General features: G+C 42.4%; 1 protein-coding gene across 1 annotated transcript in view; it reads right to left on the bottom strand.

The window, feature by feature from the left end:
* The window catches only part of kcp (kielin cysteine rich BMP regulator), a 32,178-nt gene extending 27,639 nt beyond the window's left edge, over positions 1-4,539 (bottom strand). The window contains exons 1-5 of the mRNA XM_086298515.1: positions 4,185-4,539; positions 2,975-3,489; positions 2,580-2,649; positions 1,660-1,913; positions 1,491-1,554 (exon numbers count right to left, since the gene is read on the bottom strand). Coding sequence (XP_086154641.1) covers positions 1,491-1,554; positions 1,660-1,913; positions 2,580-2,649; positions 2,975-3,489; positions 4,185-4,278 — 997 coding nt within the window. The 5' untranslated portion in view covers positions 4,279-4,539. The remainder of the gene's footprint in view (positions 1-1,490; positions 1,555-1,659; positions 1,914-2,579; positions 2,650-2,974; positions 3,490-4,184) is intronic.
* Positions 4,540-14,724: the final 10,185 nt, after the last annotated feature.

The raw sequence follows: 14,724 nt of genomic DNA, 5'->3' as shown, positions 1-14,724 counted from the left end.
TGTAAATAACAAATCAAAAGCCGATGACAATGAAAGAGAATACTTCATACACTATTAGAAACTAAAAGAAAGCTATAGTAATACAAAACCTGAAAGAAGGTGGCTTCTAAGCTTGCCTTCATTAGCAATTGTGACCAACCTCAAGCCGTTCTGAAGCTCTGCCATGTAATTCAACATAAGGAAATAGTCAAGTAAGACATATTTGGATGCAAATGATCATTTCCCAAATGTTGCCAATACAAACAAATGCAGTAGAATTTTAAACATAGTTTAAAAGATAAAAGCCATTTTATGAAAGCTTGACCTTATTTAACCTTGAAGAAAAGATCAGAGGTAAAAAGTAATGTAAATGGTCTGTATTTGTGTAGCGCTTTTACTAGTGCCTAAGGACCCCAAAGCGCTTTACACAACCAGTCATCCACCCATTCACACATTGGTGATGGCAAGCTACATTGTAGCCACAGCCACCCTGGGGCGCACTGACAGAGGCGAGGCTCCCGGACACTGGCGGCACCGGGCCCTCTGACCACCACCAGTAGGTAATGGATGAAGTGTCTTGCCCAAGGACACAACGACTGAGACTGTCCAAGCCGGGGCTCGAACCGGCAACCTTCCAATTACAAGGCGAACTCCCAACTCTTGAGCCACGATCGCAATACTTAAAATCCCCATATGCCCTATTTTATACTTATATGTTGTCAACACAAATAATGGCAGTAAGAAAAAAAGTTTTAAATAGTTCTATGTAGCATTATCATCACTTTGACCTTTGGATCAATCTATTGATCTTGAAGGAAAGGTCAGAGGTCAAATATGACATATTTTAAATCTTTATATGGTACTTTCTCTACATTGACAATACACACCACACTTAAGAATTATAGTTTCTAATTTATTAGGCTTTTTGTCAGTTTTTCACCAATAAAGTTCACCTTGAAGACCTCGGTGGATCTAAGCCAAATTTTAAAGGATTGTTAACATCACCCCACGCTGGACTTTTACAAAGTTTTATCAGCGATCATTCAAAACCTTATGAGATTTTATATTTACAGACAGTATAACAGACATACACAGAGGAGGAAGGAGGAATTCTCTTAAGGAATCTCTGAGAAACACAAATTTAATGCCAATCTTTTCATGTATAATTGTGTCAGTAGCATTGTTGAAAGGCCCTGAATACATTTTCACCACACAGAGGTTGGACAGCAGTGTTCTTCATAAACATTTTATGAAGCTAGTCTAGTTGACTTCAGTGTGGGTCAAAAATACCTGCCTGTTCTGTTTGTGTCCCCCAGGAAAAACAAAAGCCGTGATAGCTATCAGTAAAGAGCTACTAATTATGTGCAATATTGTTGCTGACAGGAGACACAAAGACATATTTACATTTTCTCCGTATCTTCGTGAATACAACGAATTTAAAATTTGAAAAAACAAAACAATAACATAAAACACCCGTGACAGATCTCACAAACAGACAGAAGCTTAGTCACCTTCTCTGCAATGGTCCTTCAGACATAACTCCAGGAATTTTACACGATTTTGTAGGTTTTTGTTCTGTTATAAAACAAACACACAAACAAAAAAATCTTAGTGTACCCTGCAATTATGTTTCATTATATCATTTTTCATGAAAACTCATACACCAAGTGTGATCTTTACCTGCTCTCTTATGATGCCCAACTCATCAGTCAGCTTTGTCATCTGTCTCTCCAGCTTCCTCAGTGTCTCATCTTTCTGTTCCTGAGAAGCAGAATTATCACCTCGAGGAGGCTCAGCTCCCTGCATCTGATCACTCTGGATCTCCTGAGGATGATAGCTGGTTTGGTCCTGTGATCTGTGGTTTGTTTGAAGTTTACTGGGTAAATCATTGTGAGGTTTGCTGGAGTCAGTCTGGGAATCTGGGTCATGTGCATCTGGAGGAAATAGATGATCTAAAATAAGAATCAGTCAAATGGTGGAACTCCTCAGAAGTGAAATATACTACATTTTTGACACATTATAAGTTCTGACCAAATGGCAGAATGATATCATCATACACTATATGGTCAAAAGTACTGGGCCACCTACACATTAAGCTTACAGGCGGTGCTCAGCCATGCAAACATATGCCATGAAGCTCTGGGTCCACAGTGTTTGCGCTCAGAAGAGGTTTGAAACTCTGCAGAGAGTTGGTGACTTTGACACATCATGCTCCTGAGCACTTGCCGACCTCGCTCTTTAACTTTATCTGGTCTGCAACCCTCTGAGTTGCTGTGGTTCTTAGCTGCTTCCACTTTGCAATAATAGGAAGTTAGTCAGTTACTAGACCCCGTCGCCAGGAACATCAAATCATCTGCTAAAAACCTTGGTAGGCCTCACTGCACCACTGCCTGTGTGAGTACTCTGTTTCACATACTCTGGCTTCATATATTCACATATTTCTTAGGGCTACTGGGTAATTGGTGATCAGCGTGATTGTGATTGTGAATGGTTGTCTGTTTCTATACATTATGTCTGCAATCGACAGGTGACCGTTCCAGGATGTAACCCCACCTTCCTATAAAAACTGTGACGGACGGAGAGATGGAATCTGCTCTTACCTGTAAGATTGCAGCTCCATGGGCGCCTTGGATATGCTTTCAGTGAAATTTCTGCTCCCTTCAAATATCCCTGCATTTGAAAAAATACAGTCAGTACATAAAATATATAATGTATTTGTTATGTAGAATAATGGCATTGATTATGGATATACTGCATATACTTGGATATACTATCTGATGTTTTATTTGTAATTATGCACACGGTAAATCTAAGCTGACTATATTTCCTGGTACTATTATCAACAAAAGACAGTCTCCCTCGATTACAAGGTTTATAGGACAATACCTAGTATTGTGTAAAATACAAACAGAGTACTGTTAATAAAGAAGTTCAGATGATGTCTCTCTATGTTCTCTGTGTGGAAGCAAATATGCAGTAAGCAAAGTAAACTCACACTAAATTTACTGCTTCTCTTCCCTAATGTGCTGCCAAGAGTGATGAGAACATCTTGAGGCAGTTCTAGGTTGATCCTGTTCTCATTTTCTATCGGAAAAACTGCAGCTTCTTGACAGTCCACAAAAAATGCCAGTCTGTCAGGCTCCAGGCTCACAGCCAGATGACCCCACTTTTCACTTGCAAAAGGGTTTGTGTCCAGAAGGTTAATGCTGGCAAAGTCGTGCGCTCTTCCTTCAACCTGGTAGTCCACACGCAGGGTGTTATTGACAGTGGAGGAGATGATCTGGAGTATAGGCGAAGATGCAGACGAAAGAGAAAAGATGGTGGCAGTGGATCGAGGCGCCTGGCGCCCCACCACATGAACACCCATGCTACCCTGAAGGTTGGAGTACAGGAAGTGAGAATATTCAGCGGGAAGTGTCAGGTGGGGTGCTCTGTTACGTAGTTTGTAGATCATGCCGCTGCTCGCACTTTTTCGGTGAGGTAGGTTTAGTGCTTCCACAAGATCAATTACTATAAAAGAAATAAGAGACACTGTCACATTCACATCCATATGACATGAGTTCTGGAGTAGAGTACTGTGATTTCTGGGTTATGATGATTGTGAAGCTTTGTGTGAGAGATCTACTGGTCAGTGACCTCAGTGACCTGAAACCAAGATCACCCTTATCTCATCTGTCTGCAATTTCAACTTATGACTCTCTTTAAATCTGATATCTGGTGCTTCAGGACCAGATAGAAATGGAACATGACAATAAAAGCTTGTTTTGTTGTTCGTAGATGTATTTATATTATGTTGAAGTATTGTGAAGTAGATGGACATGCATACAAGGTGAAAAGCAATCACTGCTAGAGGCAAATTGTCCTTTCCAAATGTCAGATTTTGAACTTTTTAAAAACTAAAACTATAGTTTCTTCGAAAATGAACACTCAATATAAACAAATGTGGGACTGGGCAAGAATGAACATTAAAAATCATTAATTACATGTCAGCTTTTGTATTGTGATTTTTTAAAAAGACATTATATCAAGCTTAAGTATTTAAATACCAGGGTTTACTAAAACAAAAAACAACTCCCCACATACCATTTATAGCTCCACTGACTGTGAACAGATTAATTCACACTTAAAGTTATAATTTAAGAAAGTTCGATCAAAACAGTAAAATAAACAATCCATGACCCCCGTGACCCTGTGTGTTAACTTACCATTCTCGTTATCTGCACTAGACTGTCCGTGCAAGAAGAACACGAAGAGCAAATGTATCTCCAGCAGCACAACCGCTCTGAGTTTCCTCTCCATTCTCCTCAGCCAAAAGGGAAAAAAAGCTCAAAATCAAAATACTTTACACAAATATAACAGCATTTATCGTCCTTTTAGCCATGGATCGTTGAGTTTAACGTTCAGTGTGTCACTGCTCCTCGTCAAGCAGACCTCTCCAAAAAGCGCTCAGGGGAAACGTGAAACATCTGGATCTAGTGTTGCCAGATATTGCAGATGGTTTTCAGCCCAAAAGTTATTCAAAACTCTTCAAAATATAAAGATCCTATAGCCGAGTTTACGCTCCACTGTGCTGCTTAGCGTCGAAGAGGAATGAACACAGGCACTGCAGACACACATACTCACACATACGGAGACACACAAATGTGTGCGTGCGTGTGTGTGTGTGAGAGAGAGCGAGAGAGAGAGAGAGAGAGAGAGAGATTATTGCCAGAGGTCTGGACCACAGTCCCGCCTATCACTTGAAAGCAACCCAAACAGCAACCCGTGCACATCAGTGCTGCACTCACTGCATACGTACACTACGTATAGGAGTCCGTGCGCTTTATTCACCGTGAGCACCTTAACTGTACGTAGGTCCCACTGCACCGCCGTGCGTGTGTGAGCGCGTGTGTGTGTTTGTACTCATGGTACTTGTTTCGAATTAACCCATAAAATTTACATGCAAGAAATAACCGCCAAAATGATCCCAAACACCCGGATTGTTGTTGTATCGTAATTTTAACCCGCACGATAAATCTTTAGAACCGCTTAACTGGGCGGAAACCCACCCGATCTTACAACACTGCTGAGTCTCTCCTCTGCTGACACAGTCTTACATTCCCCCTTGGGCAGTGATTAAAAGGCAGTAGTGAAATTCTGTTCATTCACAACTTTTATCAAGATATCACATGTTTTACATGAAAGGGGTCGAGGCCGCAGATATTCACGTAAGAGAAATGTTCAGGTGTGCAGAGTTCATCTAGTTTCTAGTACCAAAAAGACATCCGTGACGGCCTTTTCTTGTCTTGTTTTCCTTGTTTTTTCCTCGAAAAAACATCTCCACCCAGTGGAGACCCCTGTTTCTGGTAATCAGCTAAAACCTGGTATGGAGACTGGAAGGGAGCCATGCTGAAGCATCCCAAAATATTTGTGTGTGTGTGTGTGTGTGTGTGTGTGAGTGAGAGAGAGAGAGAGAGAGAGAGTAAATGTGAGTGTTAATGTCTTACTGTTTTGGAAATAACCCCAGTTTGCATCCCACTGTGCCTATCCACCCACCCTCTGTCCCAGGAATCTATATCCCTCATGTTGCTGACATGTTCATCACTGCAATGACTCTTATTTTAGATTCTTTCCCATACAAATCTCATAATTCTTAGCTGTGAAACTCACAGGACAAATAAGACATGCTGTTTTATCTTAATGAAGAGATGATACAACACCCAAGTGATTCTTAATGGATGGAGTTGATGGGAGATTCTCTTATCAGGCCAAATTGCTTTCCATCCATTAACTACACAATTACTGTAGATCTGAACAAAGACCCACCCATCGTGCTAGTTAGATGGTTTTAATCAAAGTTACAAGTCCTCCATCCACCCCATCCCAGAGGAATTCCTCACTTAACTCCTAGAGGGTTGATTGTAGATGCAGAAACTCTTTCAAGGAACTGCTGTTTCAATGTAGCACCAGAGTGGCATTTTGTTCTGTAACAATCAGTGAAAAGTAAAAAGCTGCACTCACCATCACTGTATACAATGGCTCTTTCCTTTTGGAAATGTGGTCTAGTTTCACAGTTAATCTGCAAATAATAATAATTAAAAAAAAAACTGCCCAAAAATCTACCAACCCATAGCCCACAGCCCAAGAGAATAAAGGAGTATTCTTAACTGAACCCACATGGGGGCAAAAAAACAAAAAACACCAAAACATTCCCAGTTTTTAGTGACTGTTAATTCAAGTAAGACTGTTACCCTTTCTGGAAAAAAGGCAGATGCTCACATTGTCAAGGTTAAACTACAGGAGGACTGCCGAGACACAGCTGGGGCAAGTTAACAGAGTAATGAAGGAATTTTGAACAAAATCACAACAATTTATGCAGAAACCTCTTCTGGGACCAGAACATGAACTCCAGGTTAAGTATACTATTCCAGTAAATCAGTCCTTAAAACCTTCCTTCCTTTTTTGTTTAGTCCTTCATTTCTTATTATGAAAATATCCATATATAATAATTTTACAAGTATTATATTTGTTTGAAATCCTTCTGACCAGCTCTGTCTTCAAAAACAGACACAATCCTTTATGTAAATAAGTCTTTTTAAAGAACACGTAAAATTTATTTTGTCAAAAAGTGATTGCCGCGTCTGCCTTGTGATAGAAATGTCATTTTTGGCTCAAAGTGGTTTGTTATTCATGAAAGATTTGTTTGAGAGATTATAGGTCAGCAAGTCATTTACAGCAGTTTAAATACTCCCGATGTGCCAAAAGTGATGTCTGGTATTTAAACTGTTGCATATTATTTGTTGGTCCATAATCTGTCAAACGTAACTCAGAAATATCTTTGATGTATTATCAAGCCAATTTGAACCAGAAACAATACTCCTGCTACAGTATAGAAGCTTCAACCAGGTTTTGGCAAAATGACTTTTATATATGCTTTATTTATCAGGGTACAGCCTGTTACTGGCATTAAAAATGCCTTTTTCAAAACAGATCTGACCACCAGCCAACAGAAATCACAGCATATAACACCACAATCTATAGTAATTGAACCAAAGAGGGCTGGATTGATTATAGCATGTACGATAATGCAATATCATAAAGATACTTGCAGAACGTCATTTCTTTAATGTATATACACTGCTCATACTGATATCATACTGATATTGACTGGGTAATTTTTAGGAACAAAATGATGAAACCTTGGTTGATGGAATTGAAAATGATCAATCTACAGACAGCTGAATACACCCTGAAGATCAAAGAGAAAAAATGATTCAGCAGGCCAGTACATTTCGCTGAAGCTCTATTGCAGCAACTCAAAGTGGTGCTCAGTAGTTTGTATGGCTTCCACATGCTTGTATGCATAGAAGCATGATCCTAATAAAACAACAGGCGGTCTCCTTGGGTATCTCCTCCCAGATCTGGACAGACTGAAGTGCATCCTGGTGCAGATGAATGGAAACATGTTGTCCCTGAGGTGCTCTGTGGATTTAGGTCAGGAGAGTGTGGGCCCAAACAATTATATCAATTCCTTCATCTTCCTTCAAAAGTGATTTCTGGTATTTAAACTGTTGCATATTATTTGTTGGTGCATAATCTGTCAAACATAGCTCAGAAATATCTTTCATGAATTATATCAAGCCATTTTGAGACGGAAACAATACTCCTGCCACAGTATAGAAGCTTCAACCAGGTTTTAGCAAAATGAATTTTATATATGCTTTATTTATCAGGGTAAAGCCTGTCAGGGTCTATGGATTTTTTTTTGATTTTTTTTTTTATTTATTTATTTTTTTTGGCCTGTCCCGTTTGGCTCTTTTGCCATCAGAATTGTTGTCTAAAAGGCAAAGAAAGATGCCCAACGGATTTACTTTACCAAACTGACCATCCCAGCCTTGCCGTAATGGTCCATTTGATTCACCTTTTATTGTTTATTTTATTTTCACTTACTGAATACGGGACAGACTTGACTGGGGGAAAGAAGGGGAGAAAGAAAGAGGGAAAGAGAAACAGCTGAGAAGAGGGACGGGGGAGAAGGGCAAAAGACAAAAACCAACAGAACGGGCAGAGAAAAAAAAATGCATATATCAATCACCTGGATCACCTGCTGAGAAAGAAAAAAGAAAGCAAGCAGAAGAGAACAAGAGTAATAGAATAAACAACATCACAATGATATATGGGAATATGACAGTAAATACTAAATGTTAAACATTATTGTGCAGCACATAAGATCAACAGAACACAGTGTGCTTTGAGGTAGGAACCAAAAAGGGTGTAGTTTGTGGGTGTGATCACCCGTGTGTACACCTGTGAGCATGGACGCGCTTGTTTTTTGTTTTTTTAAAAGGTTCCTTCATGTAATAATCTGCTAGAGGGTGTGGGGGGGCCACAGCCCCGTCCTCCAGGGCGTGAAGCAGGTGTGGAGGAGATCAAAACTCCAGACATCCAGAGGCCCCCAGAACACAAGAGACCAAGGAAGACCAACAGAGGGGCAGCTGCGCCACTGTCCCGGAAAGAGCTGAGGAGAGTCCCAGATGAGGGCTCACTCAGCAGCCGCGGAGCAGAAGCCAGGGGGAGTTGCAGTGACGCGCCCGTGAGCTCCGCCGGCAGCCAGCTGCGCCTGAGTGACCGAGCCCCAGGCCGAGAGGCCGGGGGCACCCCACCTCCGAAGTGGCCCGAGCGAGCCCCAGGCTCCAGGCCCCGATAAGCGGCCGCCAAGGAGTGAGCCGGTGTGTACCTGGACGCCCATCCCCGGACACAAAGAACCACCAACGCACCGATGTCTGAGGGGGTCCGCCACTGGCAGGGGAAGTGGTGGTAGGGGGAGATAGGCCTCCAAACCTTGGAGGGCCTGAGATGTCCCCAGAGAGGTGGCGCCTGACACCCAACCTGACATATAGACACAGACATACAGGCACACACAGATACAAACATCCATTCCCACCCTCATGCTCTCATATGCACTTACTCCACACTCAACCAACGTGGAGACAGACATAAAGAGACGTTGTACACACGATCACACTCCCCAAGCGTACTCTACAAACCGGGTCTAGGTGCCCCGGCCCCTGGAGGGGGGAACTGCACCCAGACCCAGGTGGTGTTTCCCTTTTCCCTGCGGTGGGGGGAGGCAGACCGCCCCGACTCCGCAGCAGCAGGAAGGCTCCACACTCCAGACCGCAGTCGGACGGCCAACTCCTCCTCCTAGCCCCCCTGCTCCAGCAGGTCGCAGAGAACGGGGGTGAGAGAAGACTCCGAACCTCCCTCCACCCGCTCATTGTAGTGTTGATGCATGTGTGTTCTAAGGTGCATTTAAAACCCAGGAGGGCATGGAGCTACCTGCCAGAGAGCAGCAGGTAAGCGCATGGTCCCTCCTGCTAGCCCTCAATGTCTACGTGTATTTAAAATTGAGAGGTGGGCAACAATGCCAGGGGTGGGGTGTACACCCTGATGGTACTTTGGACTCCGTGTATCGTGCCCACCCCCAAGATCCTATATGTATGTGTAATGAGAGTGTGAGTAATGTGAATGTCTAAGTTGTGGGATAAAATTGAGGCAGAGGCAGCCAGAAGGGGACAGAGGGGGGGGGGGGGGGGGGGGGGGGGGGTAGCCTCCTCTGCACCCTGGTGACATACCCCTACTCCAAGGCCCTGCATGTGTGGGTGGTTGTGGTGGAGCAGGAAGAGGGAGGCAGCTGGAGATGGGGAGGGAAGGAAGGGAGGGGCAGGTGACCCCTCCCTGGGGCCAGCTCCCCCGCTGACCCCAGTAGGCACCCCCATACTCCGCGACCTGCCAGGGAAAGGGGGCCCAGGCCCATCCAGACCGGGCCCAGTGCAGCAGCGCCGCCCGGCCCCACAGAGCCCGGGACAGTCCACCCAACCCCACCACAGAGAAAACTGCACCCACCCCACCATCCACTCATCTTCCAGACTACATAAGACAATAAACACCCAGGCTGAGATCTTCCTCCACCTCTCCTGTATCTCCCCCTCCTGCAGAGGCAGCTCCTGAGGAGAGGAAAGCTCCTGCAAGATGTGACAATCTCCCCCACCAGTTGAAGAGCCCCCCAGGTGGCTCGACGCACCGGCGGCACCCTGCTCCAGGGCTGGGCCCCCATGCACCCACCCGCCCACAACCCCGGCAACACACCAACCAGGACCCAAGCCCCCGAGGGTCTATGGATTTCAAAACGATACCTAATTGCAGTCAGGGTGACGTTGCCTAGCCTGTAAAAGTCTGTGTGTCCATCCATGGGTATGCCTCCCCAGACCATCATGACTCACCACCAAACCGACCACACTGAATCATGTTGCAGACAGCACAATGTTCTCCACCGCTCCTCCAGAGGGCTGGTCCACACATGGAGGACGAGACCATGACAAAAATGATGTTAGTGTCATTATTTTTTAATGTCCGCTGTTTTTCTGTCATTTATCTTCCATTTTTTTAAAGTTGCTTCTCTGCTGACATCCAGTGGCCACCTCCAATTACAGCAGTTAAAATAAAAGTTTTGTATGTAAAAATAGGGTTGTAGTTGCAGTCACACAGTGGAAGCTCCAACCCCCACAAAACACTAACCCTACATTGAACAAATGGACAGTATAAATTCACATTTATGCCATAGATTTAAGTATTTTTGCACTCTCCTTCTTCCTCCTCTTCTTCTTCTTTTTGTTTCATTGACAGTGTAAGCTGAGGAAGGTCAAGAAGTCTTATTTCTTGTTTTCTGTACCAATGTATTTGATAGAGTCTGTTCACAAAGTTTCTCTCTTGGAAAATGACTCATTTCAGAGTATGCAATACCTATTTTATCATATAATTGAATAAAAAAGTAATAGTATTGGGTGTTACGACCCGGCTCAAAAGCCGCAACATAAAAAAAAGGAGACGAACAACAGAGTGTGGGTGAGAAGAGGTTTCATCCTAAAATGGAAAACCAGGTTGGCTAAAATGGCTGGTGCCACCAAGGTAAAGACTAGTGCACTGCCGGAAAGCTTGCCTCAGGTATGCTTTTATCCACACCTGACTAGGTGTGGCCAATTAGCACCAGCTGAAAACACTGAGACGATTAGAAGCTGCAGAGGGACGTAACAGGGTCTTGAGCCGTTTCTTTATTTTTGAGCCATTTGCTTTAATTTGAGGTCCTTGTGCGCCGGTGGCTATTGCAATGGTAACGATGGTCTGTTTGAAACTGAAGCTCTGGTGCATGTGCCCCCCCCAAAAAAAATCAGCACAGTGCTTCAGAAACATTGTGCCGAGGCTTGGTTCGTCTGAACAGAGTCAAGTGATCAATGACGTCCCAAGCTTCCAAGCTTCATTCGGCACATCACTGCTTCAATACCTGATTCAGGGTTTATAAGGAAATGAATCATTGGCAGGATTTGTGGTGTTTTGGTGGTGATTTTGTGCGAGAGATTGAACCAGTGTGTGACATAATTAGAGACATGGAGCCAGGAAAGGAGGATGCTCTGCCTATTCTAAAATAAAAAAAAACCAGTTCATCAGCAGTTCTGCTCGCAGGTCTAAAATTTAAATAAGAAATACACTAGACATATAGTTATATTTATAGTAGTATATTATATGTAAACCTACCAGTCTGCAGGTTAATTACATAAACACATAGAGGCAGGGACCTCACAGCACAAGCATATTCCCTATAAGATTTTTTACTAATAAAAAGAATACACTACATATAACAAACATCAAGAAGTCACAAGCAAAAGGAGCACACACCATGGCACATGTTTAAACAAGGAAGGCTTACTCATCAAAATGATCTATTATTAATTCAATTCAATTCAATAAAACTTTATTGATCCTGAAGGTTGACCCCGAAGGAAATTGGGTAAATGGACATAACTTTAGTTTTTTCACCCAAAAATACATGTTCTGAGGTCTGTCTGATATCGGGCTGATATCAGACGGAACTATTACATAATATCAAACAGAATATCAATTCAGCTCTGTAAAGTGTGCAATCATAATGAAACAGTTCATCCTAAGTTGTACATTCAAGCTGCTCTTCATATTTTTGGCCACCAGATGTCACCAGAGATGACTATTGAAAAGCTTATAGTAATGAACCGTTTTTTAACACAAGCTTCAACGCTTCAGAAAGCTTCGTTTGGCCATCACTAGTAATTTGTTTTAAATCAGTTTTACAGTTTTTCTCAGTCGCTTTGGTGCTTTGCTCACATCACTATTAACATTTGCACAACAGTTAGTGTATTTCTCAAAACAATTGGTGCAAACTGCAAAACCCACTTGCTCAAATTCGATAATCCATTCCTCAAAAGCAAATATTCGTGTCAATGAAACTGCCATTGTCATCAAAATGAGAAGTCGTGAAACCATCTTTATGAACAAGATAGTCAAATGGACAATGTAGTATTCTCTCAGTGTTTTCCAATGAAAAAAGGTCAGAACTCGGTGACACTACCTGAAAATGCTCAAGACAGCACTATACACTTTTTGCACAGCCATTTATAGTAAAATCTACAGTAAAGTTAGACATTCCACTGAATACGCATGTTTCACATTTTTACTGTGTAGGCTGTTTGTAACATTGTGCAAAAGAAAAATACTCTACAGTCACGTATTTAGAATAAACCTGAGAAACACCCTTTTGGTAGAGCTGTGCACAAATGTAAACAATATAACAGTACATATTGTAACTGAACATACGTAAATCATTCTAGCACATCCAGATGTTCCTGTCTGTCTGGCCACATATTTTCATCTACATCACAACGGATATCATCCCTTGCGATACAGTGAGGAAAGTATTTCCTATAGTGGCGAATCCACCCTCTGCTGTGATCTCGTCACATGCTGCATCCATGGCTGCTAGCACGGCCAATTGTGCATGTGAATGCCGGTCATAAACCTTCTACCTCCAGGCAGAGAAAAACTCCTCAGGGATTAAGGAATTGGGAGTAGGGAGGGAGATATTCAACCAGCATTCTGTCATGTGCCGCAAACCACTGTCTGACCAGATGTGAGTGGTGAAAACGGAAATTATCCCACAACAATGACCTCCACCCCTCTCATTCTCAGGGACAATGTCCCTGTAAGTGTCTAATGAAGTCAGGAAAGGGAATATGGGTGAGCATGCAATTGTCTGAGATGGCTGCACAGAGAGAGAGAGAGAGGGGGGGGGGGACAACAGTTGTTCAATTTAGGAGACATTTCCAGGAAAAAAAGTACGCATTTCAAGTGCGGTTACGTCACCGCCACGCAACGACGGCTGTCCCAATTCGAAGTGTACTTCAAATGCATACTCCAAATGCGCCGTCGATTTCCCCAAATATCAAGCGTGGTCCGGTGCACGCTTCGTGGTCCCATATATCCCACAATTCATAGCGCGGCGGTGGGTCTGAATAATTTTGCCGGCAGAAGGGAGCGGCCGAATAGGTTTTTTGTTTTTTTGTTTCCCAAACTTTATTGAACTTATAAAGCGAACAGTCAGTCATTCCAGTTCAGTTTGTACAGTAGACATACAAGGCAAATAAGAGTAACAATATACAGTACAATGAAATAAGAAGGATAAATAAATAAAGGATAAAAAAAAGAAAAAAGGGGGGGAATGTGACAGACTTCATAACAACTTTGTACTTGAAAGTTGTGACAGCTCATTCGTTAAACATTTCTGAATGAATTTCAATCAATGATAAACCTTTTTTATTGGAAGTTAATTTAAGGGAGTTTAAGTAATATTCAATTTCAATCAAAAACAAATTAAATGATGGGGTTGAGTTTTGAAATTTACATTTATGTATATGGAATTTCCCTAATAAGATGGAGCGGCCGAAGAGTGAACTGTCAAAAGTACTGAATATGACGTCACTTATTTATGTGCGAATGTTTAATAATTAAAGTTACCACAGTGAGATGACTTTAGTCTCATGAACAACATTAACTAACTAATTAATTACTAACTAATCTTACATGACTGTTCAGCACAGAAATGAAGCCCAACAATCATGTTTTACAGTCCCGTGGTCTCAGCCTCAGATACGCAACTAATCAAAGTGATTGTTGAAATAAGAAGAGAAAATGCTCTCAATTATGGAGACAGTCAAATGGTTTATTTATGTTTGATGTGTGCTTTACATTTGTGTGGCTGTTAATAAAGTTAGCGCGCTCTAGGGGGCGTATGCGTTCATCAAAAATGGCCGAAGGCTGATGTGTGTTTATTCCTCCCTAAATGCTGTTGATGAAGTTTGCCATGCACGTCGGATTTTCCTGTGCATTTTCATACCTCTGCCAACAGTGATGTCATGACAAAAATGAATGACTAACAAAACATTTTTCTCCATTTCTGTCAAACAATGCTGTATGTAACGTGTCTCGCGGTTAGTATCATGGTTGCTAGGCAACCTGAGCAGCACGACTAAGTGTATACCGTCCCATTTCACAAGCCTCTCACTTCCGCACTTCTCGTACTTATAGTACGCACCGTACGTAGTACGCGTAGTGCGCATACTTCAAGCGTGCAGACCCTGAATTGGGACACAGCCCTTGTGTGTTCAGGAAATGGAAAATGTGTGTTTGGGGAGGAATCCCATTTTGTTTGGACTGTTGGCATTATAAACAAACAGTCCTAAACTCACTGGCTCTAATAGCAGGAACTCCTGCAATTAGCTCCTATTAGCTGCCATTTGGCAAACCTGACACATGCAGTCAAATCTAATTCAAAAGGGAAAGCTTAGCATCATTTTTAAATCAGTTCTGTGTTTTTCTGTTTTTATTGTTTCTACTGATTTT

This window comes from Aulonocara sp. 'chitande type north' Nkhata Bay, linkage group LG7 (genome assembly GCF_057382095.1).
Source record: "Aulonocara sp. 'chitande type north' Nkhata Bay isolate Kocher_YH1m ecotype deep benthic linkage group LG7, A_spYH_male_GT1.1, whole genome shotgun sequence".
Lineage (NCBI taxonomy): Eukaryota > Metazoa > Chordata > Actinopteri > Cichliformes > Cichlidae > Aulonocara > Aulonocara sp. 'chitande type north' Nkhata Bay.
The sequence above is the reverse complement of the archived record's forward strand: the minus strand, read 5'-3'. Positions and strand labels throughout refer to the sequence as shown.